General features: G+C 47.4%; 1 protein-coding gene across 2 annotated transcripts in view; it reads left to right on the top strand.

Moving 5' to 3' along the window:
- Positions 1-1231: 1231 nt before the first annotated feature.
- jag1b (jagged canonical Notch ligand 1b) overlaps positions 1232-24029 on the top strand; it is a 30459-nt gene continuing 7661 nt past the window's right edge. Inside the window, exons 1-19 of one of the 2 annotated variants that reach the window (XM_012829887.3) lie at positions 1232-1600; positions 2046-2348; positions 9114-9171; positions 11902-12159; positions 12574-12634; positions 15440-15570; positions 15711-15830; positions 17457-17570; positions 17697-17810; positions 17961-18074; positions 18445-18491; positions 19326-19499; positions 19876-20026; positions 21114-21278; positions 21639-21752; positions 21894-22007; positions 22168-22281; positions 22929-23045; positions 23878-23905. In XM_012829887.3, coding sequence (XP_012685341.2) covers positions 1529-1600; positions 2046-2348; positions 9114-9171; positions 11902-12159; positions 12574-12634; positions 15440-15570; positions 15711-15830; positions 17457-17570; positions 17697-17810; positions 17961-18074; positions 18445-18491; positions 19326-19499; positions 19876-20026; positions 21114-21278; positions 21639-21752; positions 21894-22007; positions 22168-22281; positions 22929-23045; positions 23878-23905 — 2369 coding nt within the window. In that variant the 5' untranslated portion in view covers positions 1232-1528. Of the gene's footprint in view, positions 1601-2045; positions 2349-8700; positions 8930-9113; positions 9172-11901; positions 12160-12573; positions 12635-15439; positions 15571-15710; positions 15831-17456; positions 17571-17696; positions 17811-17960; positions 18075-18444; positions 18492-19325; positions 19500-19875; positions 20027-21113; positions 21279-21638; positions 21753-21893; positions 22008-22167; positions 22282-22928; positions 23046-23877; positions 23906-24029 lie in introns of those variants that run through there. The other variant, XM_031578605.2, reaches the window with a different exon arrangement.

Genomic DNA, 24029 nt, shown 5'->3' with positions numbered 1-24029 from the left:
CCAAAGTGCTTGCATGCTTCACTTGGTAACTTAACTCTGGTTTAGGAGGCGAAAAAAAAGAGAATCCCTAATTCAATGTCTAAATATGCACCACTGCACTGAAAACGCACCGTATCTGTTGCTTGCGTGTTGATATTGTCAGTTATACTCACACTTAGGGATGAGGAGATAGACTTTCCCTGCTCCTCACTTAGCATCAGTCAGTGGACACGGTGACAATGAGCCTTAATGACGGGAGAAAAGTGGCCCTGACATCCTGAGTGTGGAGCAGCAGCAGCAGGTCTCTGCAGTGCTGAGACGAGCATGCTGCAGCTTATCAGTGCATAATTCCACTGTGGAGATCGCTGTCACACACAAAAATGGGTCATAAAAGATGATGGTGAAATACCTTGCTAGTTACTGATTGACCCTGTGTTTCTGTCTAGCGCCATGACTGTTCACATTGTGCCCTGGGGCCTGACCTGTGTAATTGCTTCAAACCAGTCCTTGGTCCTGTGTGTAGCATGCAATACTGTGCATTAAATATCCCAGAGATAACATTGTAGAGGAAGCACTGTAAATAGTTACCACACATCAACTAGTTTGCAAAGTAAGCACAACTGCCTTTACTAACCTTTTAGCTTTTTGGAAGCTTTAAATGTAATTGTGAGGGTTTTGCCACGCCCACTAGGGGGCAGTAAACAAGACGGGGCAATATAATCTTAGACTGTATACAATATTAAATACACTTTCAATATTGTGGTCTATTGATATTTTCATCCTCAGTTGCTACCATGGAACATGAACTGTAAACAAGTTAAAAGGAAGAGTGCAGTTTATAGTAGTCATTTAAAAGAGATTAAACTATAGGTTTGTGCAAAATTACCATAAAGACAACTGCTACAAACATTAAGCAGTATTAATGTTAATCTGAAAGTGACAGAACAGATCACAGAAATTGCAAAATGGTTCACAGATTTAGATATTTGTATGCATTTGGGCAGGATATTATTTGTTACTACAGTGCATTTCCAGTTTAAAGGCTAAGTCTGTAAATAACATAGTATGAAGCCCAACCTCACCGATAAACATGTGGCTTTTACATACGATTTAACTCACAGTGGTCTATGCTTGCATTAAGGTGCATGGGACCGGTGTGTCCCAGGGAAGGGGCGGGCTCTGTAGCTTATAAACCAGCCGCCCCATCTTTTGAATATTAAACTGCACGCATGCGTTTGCCACCCCCATTAGCTGAACTTGCTCTATAGTTACTGCTGTGCCTCAGTTGTGGACGGCGCTCTCATGGCTCTGGTGTAACGATTTCTCACTGCTGAGAGGGAGAGAAAGTACAGAACTACAGAACAATTCAGAATCTAAAGAAAACAAGTGCATAAGGAGGTTCACTTTTTTGTGTTGGAAAACTGTGGCGTTTTTCTTTCCAAAAAGTTTTGCTCTCTGTCTTTGCATGTTTAAATCGGAGAGGAATATTAGTGCCGTGAGTCGGCCAGACGTCTAGTTATAGAGCAAGAGGCAACACCAACAAGACGGCATGATTTTGCGACGGAGTTCAGTGTTTGCAGCTTTTTACTTCCATGCCTTTTTACTCTGTTTGCGTGCGAAGGTATGTGGATCCTTATTTGTAACGACAGGACACAATTGGCAAAAGCATGAATCGTGTTGTTCCTCCGACACCTTTTACGCTCAGGAAGAAGGATTTATGAACAACTGATGTTATTTTGCCATAATTGTGTACACTTCTATTTTGTGCATAGCCTATAGTAGACACACAATCAAGTTTAGTTTGGACTTCAGATTGTCAGACCGGACTGGCTTGCTGCCCTGTCTGATTTTCGTGTGGGTATTCAGTGTAGGCTGATATTTATTTTGAGGGGAACGAGGACAGAAGATAACTTTCAGCCGCGCTAAGTTTGACAGAGGTGTTATGGCAAAGTGTTGCGTTTGAGTGGTGCACAGTCAGAGAACATCGATAGGCTATGTTAATGTATGATAATTGGCCACATATTTCGTGATGCTTTTTTCTCATCGCTTTTGTTTTATTCTAACAGGTGTCTGACGCCTCGGGACAATTCGAGTTGCAAATCTTATCGATGCAGAACGTGAATGGCGAATTGCAGAACGGCTTGTGCTGTGATGGGTCAAGGGACGCGGAGGACCGAAAGTGCAATAGGGATGAATGTGATACTTATTTCAAAGTTTGTTTGAAGGAATACCTGCGTGTTGCTGCATCTGGGCCTTGTAGTTTCGGAACTGGATCTACGCCTGCACTCGGAGGGAATACATTTTCTTCGAAGACCACTTTGAGGAACGAACAATCCAGGATAGTCTTGCCTTTCAGCTTCGCCTGGCCGGTGAGTACACGCTAACAAGGCAATGTGTAAAGTTAGTTCAGATGGATCTTGTGATGGTACCTGCACTGATCAGTTTAATAAAGGCATAGACTCTACACGGTAAACATACGTGGGTCAGCGTTTAGCTCAATATTAGTTAAGCTGAATAGCAGTGCTCCAATAACCGCTGTTAAATTTGTCGTCACTGAATACTTTGAAGCTAATCTGTTGTAATTTAAAACGTATCACTGCGATCGCTAACAGGATGTTAACGGTAGACTCGGAAGTTTGTTGTTGGATGTTGTGTAGATTAAAGTAGCCTATTAGGTTGCAGTAGAATTTTCTCTTAATGTTCAGCATTCCACGGTCGTGGTAGTCCGACACAGACAGATCGGATAACTATTGTACTGCCCTTTTTTTTGCTGCGTCTGTGAAATTATAAGTAGTTCATTGATAAGTTTTGCGCTACGTATTTTATTGTTTGTTATCCCCTCAGCCATTGATTTGTGGCTGTTTTCGGAAGTATATCTTCAAGCAAAGAAGTGTCCATGCTACCGATGTTTGGCCATAAGTTGGTTGTTCATTTTTACCAGATAGTCAACAAAGGTGTTTTAAAACGTGGGCTTATTTCGTTACTCTGAGGAAAGATATTTAACATAGGCTCTACAGTTATTTGAGGCAGTGGGTCGTCTACACATTTGAGCGTTAGAATGGAGTCCTCTGGTAATAAAGAAAGACGAGGTGCGCTGAGGTGATGAAACAAGACCGCACAGCGTGCACTGCCGGTTGTTTCGCCCTTCTGCTCACCTTAACTGTAAGCTTTTGTCCTCACCACAATAAAAATAGACCGTTGAGTTCGGTATTTGCCATCACTTCGCACTGTTTCACGTGTATAAGGTCATGGCGCTCACCTCAACACCCGGACCTATGTTACTGGCTTTGTGGCTATCGTGATTAGAATCAGCTGCTCGGGGGAAACGAGAATGAATCGTAGTCTATGGGATTTATTTTTTGACGTCAGTAGTCAACGGACAGTGCACTTCTCTCTCAGAGAAAAATGTAAATGGCAGGCAAAGCCACTTCTCGACGGATGCGTGTGCTCTCTCGCGCTCGATTTGCAGGTTTGGAGGAAGCTAAACAGGGGATTAAATGGTCACTCAAGTTTGCATGACACATCAATGGGATTGAGAATTGTGTATTTACCTATGACTGTGGATAATATATCAGAGTCCTAAATTAAGCATGTGTTCACTACGTGCATAATAAGGCTAAACCAGTGACTGTAAAAAAACTTTCTTTACAGTCATTGGGCTAAACGTACAGCCCACTTGGCATGAGCGTGTCCAATTACATCGCAGCTATTTATGTCTGTAACCTGCAGTGTCACTCCACTTATGATTTTTACAGCTTGTTCAATCACAGTTGTCGTTTGGTGAAAAAAATGAAATCGACAGAACGACATCTGATAGTAACATATTAACATATTATTCCTGCTCCAGAGTATTACGGCAACATTCCCAACAAATAACTACCAATTTTTTCATCACGAGCTAAATGTGGCGCAACATTTAAATGAGGGTTTGGTTTACGGTTTGGTGTATTACGGGGATAGCCGCTTAGAATAAAGTAAGGGGAGGAGAAGATATTCCATTTCGTGTTTCGGCACGCTGCCGTGACATCATGTGCACCTACATAGTTTGAAACCAGTTAAACATCTGAATGTTCTGAACATGCAGTTTAGTTCGTAACGTTGATATCTACCGGTGTTTATCGCTATTATTGTGGGCCATTGCCTTTTCTCTCTCTCTTACTTAAACGGCTTCATTTCTATGTGATCTGCTGGGAAGTATTCATATCATCCATTGTACTCCCCTTGAACTGATTGGTTGTTGAGGATAGATGGTGTAGCAGAGCAGGTGATTGGGCCGTTGGATGTGGTTCATAAAGGTTTTTTTTGGCTGCCTGGAGCTGGCCTCATGTTGAGGCTTGGGCTTTGTGAAAGTCACGCTTGGCTGGATCCTAGCTATTTCATCTCTTAACCTTGCCACCCTCAGTAACCGCTGCACTTAATGAGCTTGGCCGCAGGTTCCCAGGCCAGGTAGAGCAGCCACCCAGCAGCTGCATAGCTCCAGTTCACATCAGGAACTGCAATATGTTCACATCCCACATAAATAACGACCCCCGTCATCCACTTTCCCCCGTCTCTTCCTTATTGGCTTCAGCAGAGTAGATTTTTTTTCCCTGTTTCTATTACAGCAGTGCTGCTGGGTGTGTACAGTCAGGCAGTTTAGAGAGAGAGGTTTTTTTTTTTTTTTTTTTCCGGAATGGCCACCCAGACAGAGCCAGGCCCAGCTAATATTAACCAGGGACAATGGCTTGCCCAAACTGGCTACAGCGAGGATTACGGAGCATAATGGAGTCGATCCAGGAATAATGCTTGTCCAGGGCAAGCAACAGGAAGCAGTGTTCGACTCAGCAGAGATGCGAGAGGCTCCTAGACAAACCAAACCAAGCTGTGACCTTACCTCACATACCGGCAGCTTCAGCAGAATGGGGTTCGCAGCCAGTGTCCCATACTACAGCTGGGATGGGGTGGACCACGGAATTTGATTTGCCCCAGTAGTGTCTGTGTGCGTTATCCTCTAAAAAAATCAACCTTACTCTTGTCTTTTTCAATATATTTACTTGAAATCTATTGTGTATATTTGGTTTATCTCAGACTAATAGTAATGCTGTTGGTCTGTCCACCCATCTGTGTTTACAGGAGGGTTAAGTGACTTGCCTCGGAGCACATGCCTCGAGGGAAAGGGCTGCTGGCAGTTGAGGTTAATGACATGTTTGCTTTCTATAGTCCTGTCTGAAGCTACACTTATGTGCAAATTGCTCCAGTGAAGGAGAGGAGGGAAGCATTCTCATGTTCTCTCCTCAGGGCCTAATGAGGAGCTCTTGTGTGCCGTAGATGTTTGTTGTAGATGTCATTTTAGTCTGTGGGGCTTTAAGCTTGCCCGTGCTCATCAAAACACACAATCCACTTCTGGTGCTGGACTCTGTTTTTGTTTGATCAACGCCCTTACGACATGGGTTTGCACTTAACTTTCCGAGTTAAAGGAGGGAGAAAAATGAGTTGGCCCAGCTGCACGTGGCCCTCAAGAGTTGTGTGTTCTCCAGTGGTAACTGTGGTAACCCTGGAAGCCAAACCCTCAGACGCCAGGGCTTTGCCTTCCACCTTTGGCGCTGTCACGCTCACGTTACTCAAGGGTCCCTCCGGTCTGGAAGAGTTCTCTCTCTCGCTCTCTCGCTCTCTCGCTCTCTCGCTCTCTCGCTCTCTTTCCGGTCTGTATGGCAATTAGGTGGCGCAGTCCGATGGAATATGTGTGAACTGCTGAGGTATCAGGGAAGGTGCTCCTTATCCGGTCACCACGGGCCCAGGAAAAGCCCGTCAGAAGCTACTTACAGGCGAGCCCCTACTTATCTGCTGCTACCCCTGTTTCAGTAGGAATGTCACATCGTAAACAAGGGATTTCTGCCCTGTTTATCAGAGTATGCCACATTAATGAGACAGGCTGAAAAGTTGTGGTGGTATCCACTTTCAGCATCTATGATCAGCTATTACTTGGGTGATAAATGGCTTAAGGGAAACAGGTTCACAAAGTCCCAGTCCTTGTTCAAGCTTCAGGTAGGAGGCAGGTGTTTTCATTGATATAACAAGCCAGTATATAGCCTTAAAAAGGATTTGTCATCCTGAAGTGTATGAATTGTTCCCTTTTCAAGACTGTAGGAAATCAGTCAGCAACAAAAAAAGCGTGTAAACTTGGGTTCAGACACAGCTCATTCCACAGATCACTGACTCCTCGAGCTCTGGCTATTCTCAAAGGGGAAACTTTTTACAGGAAGTCCTGCACTCTCACAGACACTCTCAGGCCTTGTTTATACTGGGTAGCTCACTGGGGGAGGATGGGGGGGTGGGCTTTGGGGGGGGGGGGGGGGGGGGGGGGTCACAGAGAGAAATGAGTGAATAGCTGGGTGTTCACAGGCAGCTTTGACTGATGTGGAGCTGTGAAGGCCTCTCGGCAGCCAGCCTTTTTATCAGATGCTGTCTGTGCTGCTGGACAGGGCCTCACTGGCCAGCCCCGATAAGGCCACGTTCACACTGGTATTGACGAAAAAGGGGAGCCGGTCTTAGTAGAAGCAAAGAGACAGGGTGGAGGGGGGTGGGGGGTGTAGTGAGAGTTCAAAGAAGACGGAGGGGTCAGTGGCGAGCATGGGAAAAATGAACCCGGCAGCAGCAGGCATTCTGAGCAGATAAGCAGGTAGTGAGTTATGGAGTGAGATGAATCGGTCAGGCTTGCAGTCCAGCACTTTCGCCTACTTTTCTCTACCGTGTGCTTTGCGTTTGCTAACCATACTGATGCCACTTCTAAACTGGCTTTGTTGACTTTTAATTTTGAAGTTTCATTTTTAGTATTTCCATGTCATTGTGTGGTTTTACTTGCTGTTGTGGTGATAGTGTGTGATTTTTGTCTGACAGGTGATTTACTGGTGACTCGTGTTTTGTTTTATTTAGTTTTCTCTATTGTTTTGAGTTGGCTTTTAAAAAAAGGGACCGGCAGGTCTCATGCCTAGGCCTGTCTAAACTGTACTCTGAAGTATTTTCCCAGGCATAATGCCCTGTCTTATTTGGCCAAGATGAACTGTATGGGCAGGCTTAGACTTCACTTGGGAACAGGACATTTTCTGCACACTGTACACAGCCCTGCTACATTGATTGATGAGGTGATTTGATGAGGTGAATAGAGCACACAGTGTTCAAGAAAGTAGGCTAATGTGACTATGTGGACACATGAGCATGTTTGGTCTTTTATCATTAGCGACGGAGATATCAGTAGTTCAGCGCACAGCTGTTTCCCCTCTCAGAATAGCTTGGGTTCATTAGCGACAATCTCTGCTTTGCTGAATAGCTTGGGCTGATTGTTGAAGATAAGGGATTTTTGGCAGTGTGTTGCGTGCCAGCATGTCAACCCATGTAAGGTAGAGGACCTATCTGTGTGTTGGGTTGTGAAGAGTGTCTGAGTGGGGTTAACATATCTCTGCAACAGGGGCCTGACCTTGCCAGTGCGTGCGAACCTCCATCTTGATTATTTTGGAAATTCCACCGAGCCCATCTTGGGAGGAGAGAGAGCTGTGTGTGAATGTGACAAGTAGGTGCTGGAAGTGGATGCCTTGGCACTGTGAAGACAGACACACACACACACACACACACACACACACACACAGATAGACACACATACACACACACACACACACACACACACACACACAGGTACACAACACACACACACAACCTCTCTGTCTCTCTGTGCTCCTCTGGGGCAGCAGTGCTGGGCTTTCTCTTTCTCTGTTACCTGATAGCAGTGAGAGCCATGATGACCTTAAGTCAGACAAAGCGTTTCAGAAGTGCTGAAATGAAGCCAGACCCTCTAGAGATCCCATCCTACATCAGAGTCACGTTAAAAGCCTCCTGCCCTCTCCACACACATACAGTCTCTCTCTCTCTTTCTCACACACACACACACACACACAGACAAACACAGACAAACACAAACACAGCTCTTCTGATACCTTCTCAATATTGGCTTATGTGGGGCAACTTAATTAATTAATAACAAAAGTAAGATATTTATTTATTTATTTTTTTACTGGCGTTGCAATCAGTGAGTCTTCTGGTCTCTGTGTTCTCTTGCCAACTGTAGGGCTCGCACCGTGTCACTATGAGCCTACAGGGGTGTGTTCCTGTAACCACCTGGCTAACCAGCTTAGAGGATGACCGGTGTGATGAACGTGATCCACACTGTGTCATCATCGTCTTATCTGCAATCATACGTAGGTGTTTACACTCTGAGATACGGAGATAAGTATTTCCTTTGTTGGTGTCAACTCTGCAGAATGTCGTTTTCACTGATATTTGAAGGTCTCCCGTGTTGACTGCTGGTGTACTTGGCCTGCATACCCTCAGGCACAGTGCTTCCAAGTAGGTGATCCATGGAGTCCTTGAAATATGAAGCCATTTTATGTACTCTGATCGACAAAAGGTTGTGTCAACACCAAGCAGACACTGAAATGAAATAGCAAGGCCAGCTTAATTGCACATTACCTTATAAACGGCAAATGGGTTGTGGCTTCTCTGAGTTGTGCCTCACTCCAGCAACCTAGGTAAGGGGTAGTGGTAGGATCCTTTGATTCCTCCTCTTGACTGGCGTGGATTAGCCAACTCGGCAACCGGCCGTTTGACTGGAGGTGCCCTGTATCAGACGGCTTCCTGCTGTGCGTGGGTGGGGGCGTGGGTTGAGCCAGAGGACCAACACACCAGGTCCTGGGGATCTTGCTTGCGGTGCATGGCCATTTGAGATTTTAAGAGGATTAGCGATTACGGAGATGATTGTGGTTCATCTTCTCGCTGCTGTTGTTCTTCATCGCCTGCCTGTTGTGTTAAGCTGCAGCAGTGACCTTCATTGTCGCTCGTGTTTTTATTTTTTCACCTCTGAACTCCAAGGATTGTTCAAAGAAGGTTCACCTGCCTGAGAATTTTTACGCAACGAAGAGGGGTAGGTGTGTACATTTTTGTGGCTAACTAAATAGCTGCCCTCCCTGCCTGTAGGCCATGCATTGATTGTGCTCAAGCTCATGAGAAGTCGTGTGAACGTGAGAGCGTTTCCTGATGTGAACTTCTCTTTGATGTTTTGCATTTTGGCTGCCTCTCTGACCCCCCTCTTGTTTTGCTTCCCACAGAGGTCCTATACATTGATAGTGGAAGCCCTGGACTACGATAACGACACCACAAGTGGAAGTAAGTATCAGGCTGTTCTTGTCTTTTCATGTCTTTAGAGTGGTCATTTTCCTTCATACTTAAACCACCCTTGCACACTTGCCCTAGCTCTTACACACAATTTACACACACTTACTCAAAACACACACACACAGGCTTAACCTTTTGGGAGCTGCTCTGGTTAACACCAGAAATGGAAGTTTATTTTTCCGGCCTCCCTCCCTCCCCTGTCAGTTCTGTGGCCGCTAAAGCAAGTGTGCTGACAGGTGCCTGCGACAAGCCCCGAGAAGAGGAAGGCAGGCAGGAAAGAAAGAGTTGGGGGGGTGGGGGGTGTTGGGGGGCGCTGTGTGCTGCTGCTGTGTGTGGGAAGGGGAGGACGCCAGTGGGGTGAAAGGGCTTGCATGCTTATGAAAATGTTTTCAGATGCCTGACGACTAATGGCAGGTGCCGCGGGCCAACGTTGTACGCTCTCACTGTCGCCGTGGCGCTGCACAGGCCGCATCTGTCTCCCTGCTCCACCACCATAAGCCCCGCAGCTCAACACTGCGCCACAGAGACAGTTTTATTGCCTCTCTGTGTGTGTGTGTGCGTGCGTGTGTGTGTGTGTGTGATAGTGTGTTTTGTGTTGAGGAATGGTGTTGGGTGTCATTGAGCTTGATTGTTAGGTCATGAGCAGAGGAAGGCTATGGTTGGGGCTGTTGAACAGAGTGCCATTTGGTCATGAAGGTTCGACATGGTTTCATGGTTTTCCTCAAATAAAATGATTCAGTCGTGTAGGACACAATCAAACCATTGTGTTTCCCCTAGTACTGTATGCATCTTTGTTCAGATCAAGAATCTTTTCTTTCATCTTTGAATTTCTTTTTTGCTTTTGTTGACATTGTTTTGCCTTAGAAAATTATGTAAATACTAAAAAAACGAAAACTAAAAAAGTACATAGGTATGGATCCAGAATTTCCTTTTTTCTTCAAGTCTGACACCTGTCTTCCACCGATTAAAAAAAAAAAAAAAAAAAGTATTTTGAAAATAGAGCTGTATCAGTGAACACTTTTAAGGCACAAGTGTAGGGTTCGCTTCTTTGTCATCTTCTTTTGGGTTGCAAGGATTCAGATGGAGCCCATGGTGTTTTATTTACAGTGCTTGTCTGAGGTAACTGACTGCAAGCTAGTGGGATTCCTGCTATTGGCTGTTTATTTGCCATCTTCCAGAAGTCCATTAGGATCTCGGTGTGAATAGCGCTAATTAAAGACTAGCACCTTTTTCTAGAAACCCTCTTTCTCCTCCTACACAGACTGGAAGCCTTTGGCTCACAAACAAACAAATATATTCTCTCTCTCTCTCTCAGAAGTGCCAAGAGTTCAGGGAAAGTGACGTGTGAGTGGTACGCCTGAATAAGTCGACTTGTTATACTGTTAGTTTTGACATGCGGACTTAACCTAATAATCCTAAAATAGCACATGGCAAAACCATGAAAACTGTTGCAGTACAAAACATTTAGCGACATACTAATTTGGCTTACATCTTTCCTCTGTCAACTCACACATTGCATAGAGGCACATGGAGCTCTCACAGTTTAAATAGTGAAATGCTTCACTCACATTGCAGAACTCTTAGGCTTAGCATGACTTGGAGAGCAGTGCCCTGCTATGTTGACGGCTCGTCCTCACCTCTTGGTGAAGTGGCGGGGCAGCAGGTAGCGAGGACGTGCCACCTGGCACAGGCCACAAGCCGGAGCTTGCTGGTGAAATGCCCCAGCAGGCTGCGGGATTCCTGAGGGCCGTGGAAGATTGTCTGGCGTGATTTCGTCAGCCCTCTCGCTCCCGAGCATAGTAAATACAAAAACAGTCATCCCACAGCATTACATCATTCGCCCACTACTCGCTCGCTTGCTCACTCACTGAAGGAGGAGTTAGAGAAGTAGGGAGGTGGAGTATGAGACTGTGTGTGTGTGACAGACAGACAGACAGACAGACAGACAAACAGAAAGATGACAAAGCAGCTCAGTTTTGTCGTTTGAGTTCACAGAAGTGTGAAGCAACATACTAGGTACTGGCCATGTGGTTTCTCCTTCAGCTGTGTGTTCTAGTTCTTGCGGTAGAAGTATTGCTAAATGTTGCTATAGACACTGTTTTTGTTGCTGTTGTGGTTGTCAGGTGGGTGGTGTTTTGTGTCTGTGTGAGTGACAGACCTGCAAATCTGAGTCGGGAAGATTATAGAGAAGAGTTCATGTGAAAGTTTGTAAGTAACAGGACAGTGAGTTACGGGGATGTTTAACATTCCATTTTCTTCGAGTCACATGTGACAGCTCATTAGAGTCATCTAATTCTCTTCTGTTTTGGTCTGGGTTTAGGGTCTAGGTGGTTTAGGGTCTAGGTGGTTTAGGGTCTAGGTGGTTTAGGGTCTAGGTGGTTTAGGGTCTAGGGGGTTTAGGGTCTAAGGGGTTTAGGGTCTAGGGGGTTTAGGGTCTAGGGGGTTTAGGGTCTTTGGTGCAGTAGACGAAAAGTGCCTGTGCTGCTGGTGGCTCCAGTTGCATTATTATATGTTCAGTGGCTGATTTGATTAACAATAAGCAATTTACCCACAAGAACAGAGTGGTAGACAGACGCACATTAGAATGGCAAAGTTGCACTTAGACATGCAATACTGCGCTAGCAGGTTGCAACCAGGATTTCAGGATGGCTGCATGAGCGCACTGCAGCATTGCAGAAAATTGGGTTTCTGACTCTGACTGTGCCTTGGTGTTGTGCGCAGGCTCCTCTGGGAAGGTCATCGAGAAGGCCCTGCACTCAGGCATGATCAACCCCAACCACCCGTGGCAGAAGCTGTCCCACAACGGCAACGTGGCCCAGTTCGAGTACCAGATCCGGGTCACCTGCGACGAGCACTACTACGGTTTCGGGTGCAACAAGTACTGCCGGCCCCGTGACGACTTTTTCGGCCACTTCATCTGCGACCACAACGGCAACAAGACCTGCCAGGAGGGGTGGTCTGGACGGGACTGCAACAAAGGTAGGTGGCTGCTCTCCCATACTGCTGCTGCTGGGGTTGTGTGTTTGGCTGGAGACGAGCAAAGCAGGGTTTTCGCAACTTTTGAATTAATCATCTCTTCTGTCAAAATGTAGCTAATGTTATTGCCTGTTGCCCAAGTGGAAGTTTCTCTCATCTGTGGCTAAAGTCGTGTGAAATCGGAGTTGGCGGAAAGTAAGTTACTGAGTAGGGATTTAGCAGATTTTCCTCCGCATTCCACAAATGTTCCCACGAGTGTGTCGGCAGACTCAACACATAAGCCCTGGCATGGTGCAGATAACGCTCAAGTCTCTAATTCCTCTCTCTCTCTCTCTCTCTCTCTCTCTCTCTCTCTCTCTCTCTCTCTCTCTCTCTCTCTCTCTCTCTCTCTCTCTCTCTCTCTCTCATTCTCCCCAGCTATTTGCAGACAAGGCTGCAGCACTGAACACGGCCACTGTGACCAGCCAGGTGACTGTCGGTAAGTCACAACAATCTCCTTGTCTTGCTGGGCTGACCTTTACTCCATTAAGGACACAGGGCTGGTCTTCACTGATATTACTTAACAGCATTAGGGACTTTCAGCTAGTAGTGAATATGCTGACCTGTTTGTAGGCTGGTGTACATGCAGTCAGACACTTTTTCTGAACTGCCATGCCAATTTTTGCTTTGCTTTGCTTTTCTGAACTGCTTTTAGGGCAGAGAGCTTTGGGGTTGAACTTGATTCCTGTCAGTGATCTTTCTTCTACAGCCGAGGTCCTGATGCTGTAGCCTCTCTGGCTGGAGAATCAGTGGCAACAGGTTGTGTTTACAAGGCAGTTTCAAATGTTTTTTACTTCTTGACATAGCGGTGTCCGGACATGGTTGCACGTCTTTATACCTGTGTTCACATGCTGGTTCAGAGGTTTTACTGGATTTTGTTAGATTGTTGGCAGTACACCCTGCATAGTTTATCAGTGGATCAGCTCTTCGGTTGGCCTGTGAATGGCTTGTTTTGTTAATGGTTTATGAGTTTTGCCTCAGGGCAAGCCGGTTGGAGATGAACATCAGAACAAGTTAGCACACCGGGGGGGGGATGGCGTGAACGTCAACACATTCACTTTTATTGTTATAATGCCATCATCTGACTTGGTCATTTGCCTGATGTTTTTTCTGCACAACATTTACAGTTGATTGGCACCTCTGCTTATGTTATTATGACTGATGAGTTTCACTGATTTACTTTCGCAAGTGTGAATTTTAATCAAATTCACTTGCCAAGGCGGTTCAGTGAAGCAGAGTGCAAACAGGAATGAGCCAATGTTATCTGTAATTAATCACCTCCGTTATCAGTCACTTAGGCTAAGGTAAATGCGCCTAGAGCCTTTAGCCTCACCTCTTTGTACAGAGGCCAATACTGATACTGAGCAAATCAAATAAATAAAGCCTTTAACCCTCAGTCGGGAAACAAACAAAGGTTGGTCTCGTTCCTTAGAACAACGCCTTGGGCTTCATATTGGAGTTTTGGTATAATGTTTTTTTTTTTTTTCTCTCGTTTGTTTAGTTTTCTTGCTGGGAAAAAGGGCTAATTTGCATGACTGGGTATTCCTCTGCAAAAGGCAGTCCTCCATCCAGAGCCAAGGCATTTCTTTATGTGCTTCCTTGGAAAGTCGCTTCACACAGACATGCCCAGAAAGACCATGTGATCTCCAGTCATTATGGTTCAGTCCTTAGCGTGTAAAGCGTTTTTATCATACATCACAAAAACCTTGAGGTTCCAGTAAATGTGCACTTGCTACTGCATAGCTCCCATTTACAACTTCACAGTGTGGCTTACCAGAAGAAGGCCTGAAAAAAGCCTGTATTTTGCCTGAGAACCTCCAGCTCCATTATGTCTGTCTATGCCCACAAAGAGGGCAGCAGCAACACTTAAAACCCAACACATTCTCCAGAGAGAGAAGGAGAATTGTCTCCCTCTGTGCTCACCCCCTTAAAAATGCTCATCTTCTCCTACCCTCCCTCAGTGTGTCTCGGGGATCACATAAAGAAGTAGGGCCGGAAGTGATCCCGTTGGAGGTTGTCTGTTTTTCTCAGGGAGAGATGCTTTACTGGTCCAGTTTTTTTTTTTTTGCAAATAGCCTGTTTAATCACAGAGTGGGGTTTACTTAACCACCGCGTTTATTTTTACAGCTGAGCTGCTGCCCGGGGCTAATTGTTTTCTTTCTTTTTCCCAGAGGGCCGTCTGTTTTCTCCCTGTCGCATTGGCTCTCGAGACGGGGCTTGCTATCTCACCAGGCTGCTTTAAAGGAGCCCCAGTTATCGCTGGAGGTCGGAGATATGCTGCTTTTAATTACGGGGCCGGCCTTAAAGGAGACGCACCCCAGCGCTGGGGATTCGGAGGCGCTGCTTAATTACGGCCTGTGAGATTCTCCGCGGTCAGAGCGCTCTCTGCACTACGCCTGGGGTAGAGAGGGAGAGTGGGGAAGGGAGGAGGGAGGGGGAGGGTACGTGGGAAAACATGGACCGGGGAGGCCCGCCGGAACACTGAAACCTTTGAAAACGGCGTGGCCAAAAGGGACGATGCAGTCAGCAAACTGAGAACACCCCCTCATCTGTCCGCACTGTCCCCATGCCAAGCCGCCGTTACAGTGTTGAAACACAGAGTGTCTTGCCACAGGCTAATGTTAGCTCTGAGAAAAGGTCCCAGCGGAGCCCTAAGTTGGTCGCTTTTTTTCCCCCTCCTTTGTTTTTCATGGTTGAGCATTAAATAGTTTGGGTTGAATAGAGTTGTTGGCTTTTTAAAAAACTTTCTTCTTTCTGAAGTCCCAGCAGCATAAAAATGCTATTGTCTGCTGAGAGCCAAACAAGAAAAGGGCTCACAGAGGGTCTGATATCATTTGGAAATTATACTGTATGTCTTGTGGTTTTGAATTCAGTAGCCTTTGGCAAGTGAGTGAGGGACACATCATTCCCTCTGCTTACTGGTGTGGCAAAGTTTATTGATGTGATCCCTCCCATCTTCGTTGGTTTAAAAAAAATTTAAATGACGCCACCCCTGGTGTCAAATGGATAAATCTGATCCCTTGTCTCAAGGGGAGGGAGAAATATAGCTTATGCACATTGTACAGGAGTAGGTGTGCCCTTCCCTGCAGGTGTTGTCAGTACTGTATGAAGTCTTAAAGTATGGTTTATGGGATGGATTACCATGGTGTATGTATGGAGTCTGTACTCCTACAACTCAAACAAATTGGCATCTGTCGTTATACGTATGTGTTTAAGTGTGTGTGTTCTTGTGATGTTTACACAGGTGTCTGTATGGCTGGCAAGGACTATACTGTGACAAGTGCATCCCTCACCCAGGATGTCAGCATGGGACTTGCATAGAGCCGTGGCAGTGCCTGTGTGACACCAACTGGGGTGGCCAGCTCTGTGACAAAGGTACACATCTGGCTTACCTCTCTTTATTATGTCACTCTTCCAAAGTCTGGTGGTAGATGATTTTTGGTAACCACTACATCTTTGTCTGACAACCCTGTTTCCTCTTCCCTCTCACCCCCCCCCCCCCCTTCCCTTGATAGACCTGAACACCTGTGCAACCCGGCAGCCATGCCATAACGGAGGGACCTGCAGCAATACGGGGCCTGACAAGTACCATTGCTCGTGCCCTGAAGGCTACTCGGGAGTGAATTGCGAAAGAGGTATGACAAGCACTCATGTCCTCACCTAATGGCCCACTCAAGCTCTCACTGTGACACACAAACACACACACACACACACACACACACACACACACACACACGGTGGACTCTTGTCCTGTGTCTGAATAAGGCACTCGATTCACAGTTGCCAGTAACAATGTAGCAGACAATTGAAACCAGCGAGTGAGGTCAACTGCAGGACTTGTATTGTAGAATGGGATGGGACATCTCAAGGCATTGCTCGATCAGCTGCTAGGTTAATGTGAATGAGTCATTACTTAAGGTCGTGTAAAACCACTCATGACTGACATGACATGTTATGTGGAACTCTTCACCATGCTGCTGTTGCCTTCATGGAAAAGCTCCCGCTCAGGCTAGTGGATTTGGATCTCAAAGCTGTATCGTTTATCGGGCCTTCAGCTCACAACTCGACAGCCCTTTCCACTCTGAAAGGAAAGAGAATTGAATGCTGTGTGTGTGTGTGTGTGTGTGTGTGTGTGTGTGTGTGTGTGTGTGTGTGTGTGTGTGTGTGTGTGTGTGTGTGTGTGTGTGTGTGTGTGTGTGTGTGTGTGTGTGTGTGTGTGTGTGTGTGTGTGTGTGTGTGTGTGTAAGTGTGGAGGCTCTTTCAGTCAGAGAGTATTAGTCAAACACGAGAGGTGTGACAAGTGCTCTCGTCTTAACAAGGTTGTTGAGGTCCGTGGGCTGTTCTGTTGTTGAGTTCCACTTGAGTCAGCCCCCTCTGCTTTTAGTGGGAGCGTGGCAGAGACGGGCTGTATTTAGTATCATATGAGAAGCGGAGAGCCTTTGGCACGCTTCCCTGAGCTGTCGGCTCCATCTCCCACTCCTCTCAGGTCAGTTCATTCCCTGTTTTGATCCGCTCCAAACCGTGGCTCTTCACAGATGGGCATAATGGGTGAGACTCTGAGGGGAAATGGAGTGTCACAGTGGGGCTTTGGATTCAGCCACAAGCACCCCCCCACTCCCCCTGTCAGCGCTCCAAGCTGCAGGTGATGACAGCCCCATGTGGACAGGTCAAGAAAATGCCTCCCGACCCCCTGGAGAAAAGGAGGTGTAAGGACCTAGAGGTGAGGGTCAGGTGGGATGCTTAGTGAAACCCCCCCCTCATTCCTCCCCCCCCCCCCCTGCTCTCAGCGACCCCCCCCCAGGGTCATGTTTAGCCAACTGTAGAGACCCTCTCCCACCCCCCCAGTTGGTCATTAATTTTATTTGTAAAAGACTCGTTCATCCTTAACCATGATGATGGAAAAAGGAGGGGGAGTGCAGACAGTGGCCCCCCTCCAGCTCCCGCCACCTCCCTGTAGCAGAAGGGCGGGCGGGCGGTCAGATGGATGTCACGCTGTATTGGTCGGCTCAACCTGGCATGAAAGATGGTTTCCTGGCCCCGCGGGCCACTGCCCAGGCAGAGGGAGAGAGAATGTGAGAATGTGAGAGAGACTGAGGCTGGTGCGGATGAGCACACAAAGTAGCAGGGCTGGTCTTGTCAGCGGAGGGGAGGGCAGCAGGGCTGGGGCAACAAGGGGCAACAAGGGGCAACAAGGGGCATGACTGAAGGTAGTAAGAGACCACCTGTCCATGTGTTGAACCAAGCGTCCTGTGTCCCCACAGCAGAGCATGCCTGCCTCTCCAACCCCTGTGGCAATGGAGGAAACTGTGTGGAGAACAGCCAGGGATACGAATGCCAATGTGCGCCTGGATGGACAGGACCGTCCTGCACCATCAGTATGTACACGCACACACACACACACACACACACACACGCACACGCAGAGACATGCGTTCAGCCACAAATTCCACTGTATTGCACATACGTTTTGGAATGACCTACCTCAACCTTCCTGTTTTCAGATGTCGATGAGTGCACTCCCAACCCATGCAGTCATGGCGGCACCTGCCAAGACCAAGTCAATGGGTTCAAGTGTGTGTGTCCAGCTCAGTGGACTGGCAAAGTCTGTCTCATAGGTGAGTCTGGTCAAACACTTTTTATTTAGCAATTTAGCATGTGTACTGAGAAGGGAGATGTTTCCAGTACAAGCCCTTTTTCTCCCAGAGTGTGTTCGCAGTGTTTCTCTGTTTAATTTGGTAGTAATTGGGTTTTTTTTTTCTCTACAGACGCCAACGAATGCGAGGACCGGCCCTGCAAGAATGCCAAGTCCTGCCGCAACCTGATCGGAAGCTACTTCTGCGAGTGTCTGCCCGGCTGGACTGGTCAGAACTGCGACATTAGTGAGTTCACATCTGTCACACACAGCAGCGTCGGTTTCCCTCGCCCCCCGCTCGCTCGCTCTCATCCCATTAACGTGCTTAACACCTCGACGAGTCAGGGACGCAATGCTCTGCCCAGTCAACACACACACACACACACACACACACACACACACACACACACACACACAGCCCTTCCAAACGTATCTGGCCTCTAGAAGGGTGAGGCTGAGGAGATTTATTTCCTGATGGCACTGGGGGATGTTACTCTGATTCAGCTGGCTAATGTTGCCGTAGTACCCCTTTCCAGAGGTGTCAAATGATCTTATGTTTGTAGAGTGGATGTGAAATGTGTCCTCATGGTGTGTGTGTGTGTGTGTTTGTTTTACAGATATTAATGACTGCCATGGCCAATGCCAGAATGGAGGGACTTGCAGGGTATGTGTTCCACTCTCTACTCCTTGTTCTCCTTTTCTTTCTCCCCCTCTCCCTGCTCTCTCTCTGCTCCTCAGTGGCGTGTTGATGTTTGTGTGTTTGTGTGTTTGTGGTTGATTTAGATTTTCACCTCCCCTCACTGCCGTAATGAACTCATTTACTACCAGCATTTAAAAATAGCTGTGGCACGGCAGCTGAGGAGTGCGCACGCACGCACACACGCACACACGCACACGCACACACGCACACACACACACACACACACACACACACACACACACACAGGCACAATGAGGTGCCTCTGGCTGGCATGGATTAGAAAGGAAGGGGGGAAAGAAGGGCCCGAGACCCAAGGCCGCCCAAGTCCAGAGGATTCAGTTACCATAAACATCATTGTTGGGCATCCATGCCAGGAAAATGTGTCAGTGATTAGGGCGCCTTTACAGTGTCCACTCCCACACTTCGTTTTTGTTTTTCCTTACTTGACTGACTTTTCCAAGACCTGCATTCCTCACATCATAGTTAGTATCCTCCTCTCTTGTAGTATTTGTCTACACATGTTGTTGTTGGCATACTTGTTTTCATAGACCAGCCACTGTTGTTTTTATCGTCTGTCTTTAAGAGAGGAACTAGTTGTTGCCTTAAAAGTGCAGGATCCTTTCGTTTGGATTTACTCTCATGGCAGTAGTCTTGTTTCCACATCCTTGTCGTGTACATCCAAGTCTATAAACAGGCAGAGTCTGCCTGGTCAGCTCCCTGCTGTGGAAGGCATAGCTGACTTTTTTTCTGTCCTTGTCTCATTCTTCCTTTCTTTTTTTTTTTTTCTCTACCTGTCAGGACCTGGTTAATGGTTACCGCTGCGTTTGTCCTTCGGGCTACATGGGGGAGCACTGCGAGAAGGACATCGACGAGTGCACCAACAGCCCCTGTCTGAATGGCGGCCGCTGTCAGGACGAGGCCAATGGCTTCCAGTGCCTGTGCCTGGCTGGTTTCTCAGGTAACCTGTGTCAGGTGAGCAACACTCAAATGCATCGCCCACCTCCCCCCCTCTTCACCCTTTTAATAAAGGATCTATGGAATCCTTGTTAGCAAAGATATCCTAATCCTTTCTCGATCCTTTTACTCCATCTTCGCTTTGTTCTGCCTTTTTCTCACTCTTGCGCTCCTGGCTGCTTTCTGAAAGATCTGCCTTTTTTATTTGTTTTCCTTCTTCGGGGCGTTTAGTGCGGCGTTTCCTGGCAGGTCCTGTAGGGAGGATGCTGTGGGCTGCGCTGCCTTTCCTAAGCCTCCAAAAATGTTGGATATCACTTTCCTCCATCACTTGCTGATATTTGTATTTATTTATCTTGTACCCCATTCCACCCCCCTCCCCTTGCCTCATATCCAGCTGGACGTCGATTACTGCGAGCCCAATCCGTGTCAGAACGGATCGCCGTGTTTCAACCTGGCCTCCGACTACTTCTGCAAGTGCAATGACGACTACGAGGGCAAGAACTGCTCCCACCTGAAGGACCACTGCCGCACCACAGCTTGCCAGGGTAAGATCTCCATCTCTTCTTCTTTTTCTTTTCTCTTGCTTTTTTTTAGTTCTTTCCCTTCACTTACACCTTCTCTCCTTCCCTCCCTTTCTCACCCTCTCTCAGTACATGGCTTTTGTCATCCCTATCTCAATCTCATTCTTTCTTTTCTTTTCTCTCTCTCCCTCAGCCCAGCTTTCTTTCTTTCTCTCTCTCTGTCCCTCCCTCCCTCTCTTTCTGGCTCTCTGTAAAGTGATCTCCTTGTAGCAGGCCATTGTGTAGTTGCTGAGTAAGGCTAGCTTAGTGGAGACTGTGTGTTCCCCCAGGGAGACATCAGTGAAAAGGAGGGCTCAGATTCGCTTTCATGAGGCTTTCAGGCTTTTGTTGCCAGGATGGGCTTTTTGACAGTAACCCCTCTGGACAGCCACCCCTCCCCACCCCCCATCCCCCATCCCCCACTCCCACTTCCTCCTGCCCCTGCTCTCCTGAAAATCTGGCAAACTATTCACAGCTCTGTGTGTGTTCTTGGTTTGGTAATGACTTGGTGGGATTCCCTGTTTTTGGTGTGTATCTTTGTGTGTGTGTGTGCGTGCGTGTGTGAATGTGTACTAGAGAGAGATTATGTGCATGACTGTGTGTGTCAATGTGTATACAGGTGTGTGTGTGTTAGAGAGAGTAAGAGAGAGAGAGAGAGAGGAGGGTTAGACCAACCGCAGCGCTCGATAAGTTCAGCAGTGTTTCACTCCACTTGGCAGTGGCTGAGAACTAGAACTTTTGGAGTCATGTCACCCGTTCTGCACTTTCCAAGAAAACACGGGGTGGATTTCAACAGTAAAACCATCCTGAAAAGATCAGTGCAAATTGCCCAGGAAGCCGTAACTGTATCAAAAAAGCATCATCTGCTTCGGGTCTTTCTTTTGAGGATTATTGTGGTCTCTCCATCACAGAACATTAGGGGAACAATATCAAACACAGACTGGCAAACGGACTCTGTTAAACTCAAGAGGCTTAGGGTCTGTGTTTGCATTTTGTCTGTGTTTGTTTGAGATGCGTCTCTCTGTATGACTGAACATCACATCGCCCCCGTGCTTCTCTCTCTCCCACGCAGTGATCGACAGCTGCACGGTGGCGGTGACGTCAAACAGCACCCCCGAGGGTGTGCGCTACATCTCGTCGAACGTCTGCGGGCCCCACGGGCGATGCCGGAGCCAGGCCGGGGGGCAGTTCTCTTGCGAGTGCCAAGAGGGCTTCAGGGGCACATACTGTCACGAGAGTAAGACAAACTACACTACTTACAGAATGGGCAAGGGAAGTGGTGTGGTGACAGCCAGTCTTTAACTGTAGGGGCATTTGACGGTTTAACTGTGGGGGTATTTGTGGGGATATTTGTTGGTTTAACTGTGGGGGTATTTGACTTTGACCCCCAAAAAGTGAAATGGCTTGTCAGTGAAATGGGATAATAGGCTTGGGAATATCTCACATTGCAGTGGTTCATAAAATGGGCATGTTAACAGCACTGCCCTATCCAACACAATACATGGCACACATTATCTAAATGTTTGCACAGCCTGTCTAAGGAGTCCGTCTGCACTTGGCCTAATACGCATCCCCATCTCTCTCCTCTTTCTGCCAGACATTAATGACTGCGAAAGCAACCCGTGTGAAAACGGTGGGACGTGTATTGACAAAGTCAGCGTGTACCAGTGTATCTGTGCCGACGGCTGGGAAGGGGACCACTGTGAGATCAGTGAGTTGGATTTCCTCATTCTGCTTTGTGTTTGTGATTTCACAGGATATGCTTGGTTTACACCACAGATCTGTGCATGTTCACTTGGTTCTGAAAGTACTCTTATATGCTTTTTTCCAACCTCTGTTCCTTGCGCTGTAGATATTGATGACTGCCGCATGAGTCCTTGCCTCAATAAAGGGACGTGTCAAGACCTGGTTAACGACTTCTACTGCGAGTGCAGAAATGGCTGGAAGGGAAAAACCTGCCACTCCCGTAAGAAAGCTCTCCTTCCCTCTCTACCCACCCCATGTTCTTCTGCCTCTTTGCTCCTGTGTGTGTGTGTGGGGGGGGGGGTGTGTGTGTGGGTGGGTGTGTGTTTGTGTACGGAGACATGTGAAGTTATGCAATCTTGACTGTTGTACCATCACTGCAGGTGAGAGCCAGTGCGATGAGGCCACCTGCAACAACGGGGGAACCTGCCTGGACGAGGGGGACAACTTTACATGCAAGTGCGCCCCAGGTTGGGAGGGAGCCACGTGCAACATTGGTGAGTTTTGCAACCTGGCCTCCAAGGTCAACGCCACCACGCTTTTTGTTGCGCAGTTAGAACATGCACATGCCAAAGAGGATGTACTTAGGCAGGGGCCTAAGCATTGCTTCGAGGGCGTTCCTGGAAGTTCACAATAACAACGTTTTGACAACGTTTAGGACGGCTTTCACTGCATTATCTGAAAGCATGCCGCTGTATGAGCAAGGTGTTGGATTGCAGATTCTCAACACCTGTCTGTCATTTGAAACTCTTGTTGGGGGAAGTATAGTTCTCCAGGTACAGGCTGCGGAGATCCCCACCGCATTTTTATCTCCCTTCTCCATCAACACTCCTCCCCTTACCTTTTCATCATGGCCAGCGAGTCCTGACACTAATCTGCACAAAAAGCCTGATCAGACAGATTATCCCCGCCAAAGTTCGGGGTGTTCGGGACCACTGATTCTCAAAAATCCCCCCTCCACACACACACACACACACACACACACACACATATACACCCATTCTCTTGTAATTAATCTTCAGCTGCTGTTATTGAGAACTTCTTATAATGTTGCAAGTTGAGATTTTGGGTCAGTGTTCTCATGATCTGAATTTGTATTCCACGCCCATACCCCCCTCCCCTCCCTTCTCTCTTTCCTCTGCAGCGAAGAACAGCAGCTGCCTACCCAACCCCTGTGAGAACGGAGGGACGTGCGTGGTGAGCGGCGACTCCTTCACCTGCGTCTGCAAGGAGGGCTGGGAGGGCTCCACTTGCACTGAAAGTGAGTGCCACAGCTCAGGGGACACACACACACACACACACACACACACACACACCTGAAAGTAGAGGTGAGCATTTCTGAGATGGTGACTGGCCACACTCCCACAGGGAAATGGAGGCTGAGGGATCAGCGTGGCTGGGTGGAGTGTAGGGGGAAGAAAGACCAGCTGAGACTAACATAGACAGGCAGAGATGGCCGAGTAACCTTTATTACTTCAGCCGAAAGTTCCTCTGTTTTTTTTTTGTTTAGTTTTTTTCCCCCTTCTTTTTTTCTTTTTTTTTCCTCCCTTACTATTTGTCTTGCATGCCCTCTGTCCCTCCCTTCATCTCTCCTCTCTCTCCCTTCATCTCTCCTCTCTCATGCCGGCTCTGTAGACTGCTGCTGGTCATGAGAGAGAGATGGACAGCGAGAGAGGGGGAAAAAAAAGTTTTAAATGAGGAAAGTGGAGACAGATGTTCTCTCCCCCCCCCCACCCCCTTCCTCTACACCACTTCGTGTCACCCCTCCCCTCCGGTCTCCTTTCCCCGGCCTTCTTCTCTCGCTCTCTCGGGCGTCCTAGTGTGCATGAACCGGGGCAAATATGGATTCCCAAACATTTCTGAAAGGGAAGAGGGAGGGTAGAGGAGAGATGGAGGTTGAAAACCTGAAACCCATTCCAGAAGCAGAGAAAAAGGGCAGTATCGGTTAATGACGAGGAATAATCAGCCTTTCATTCAACACAGGCACAGACATGTTCTCTGTTGTGATCTGTCTCTAGTCATAAGCGTGTGAAATAAAACAAATTCACTCCCTCTTCTTTTTTTTTTTTTTTCTCTCTCTCTCTCTCTCTCAGATACCAACGACTGCAATCCACACCCATGGTGAGTCCAGGCAAAACATTTCCTAGAGCATTTAGCTCCTGTAAACACAGGGCTACAGCTGCGCACTGTTTTCTCACAGTCAGTGCAGCAATGCTGGGAAACAGTCCCTCCCTTCCCACTGTCA

This window comes from Clupea harengus, chromosome 13, assembly GCF_900700415.2.
Source record: "Clupea harengus chromosome 13, Ch_v2.0.2, whole genome shotgun sequence".
Taxonomy (NCBI): Eukaryota; Metazoa; Chordata; class Actinopteri; order Clupeiformes; family Clupeidae; genus Clupea; species Clupea harengus.
Note: the sequence above shows the minus strand (reverse complement) of the source record. Positions and strands in the feature narration are given on the sequence as shown.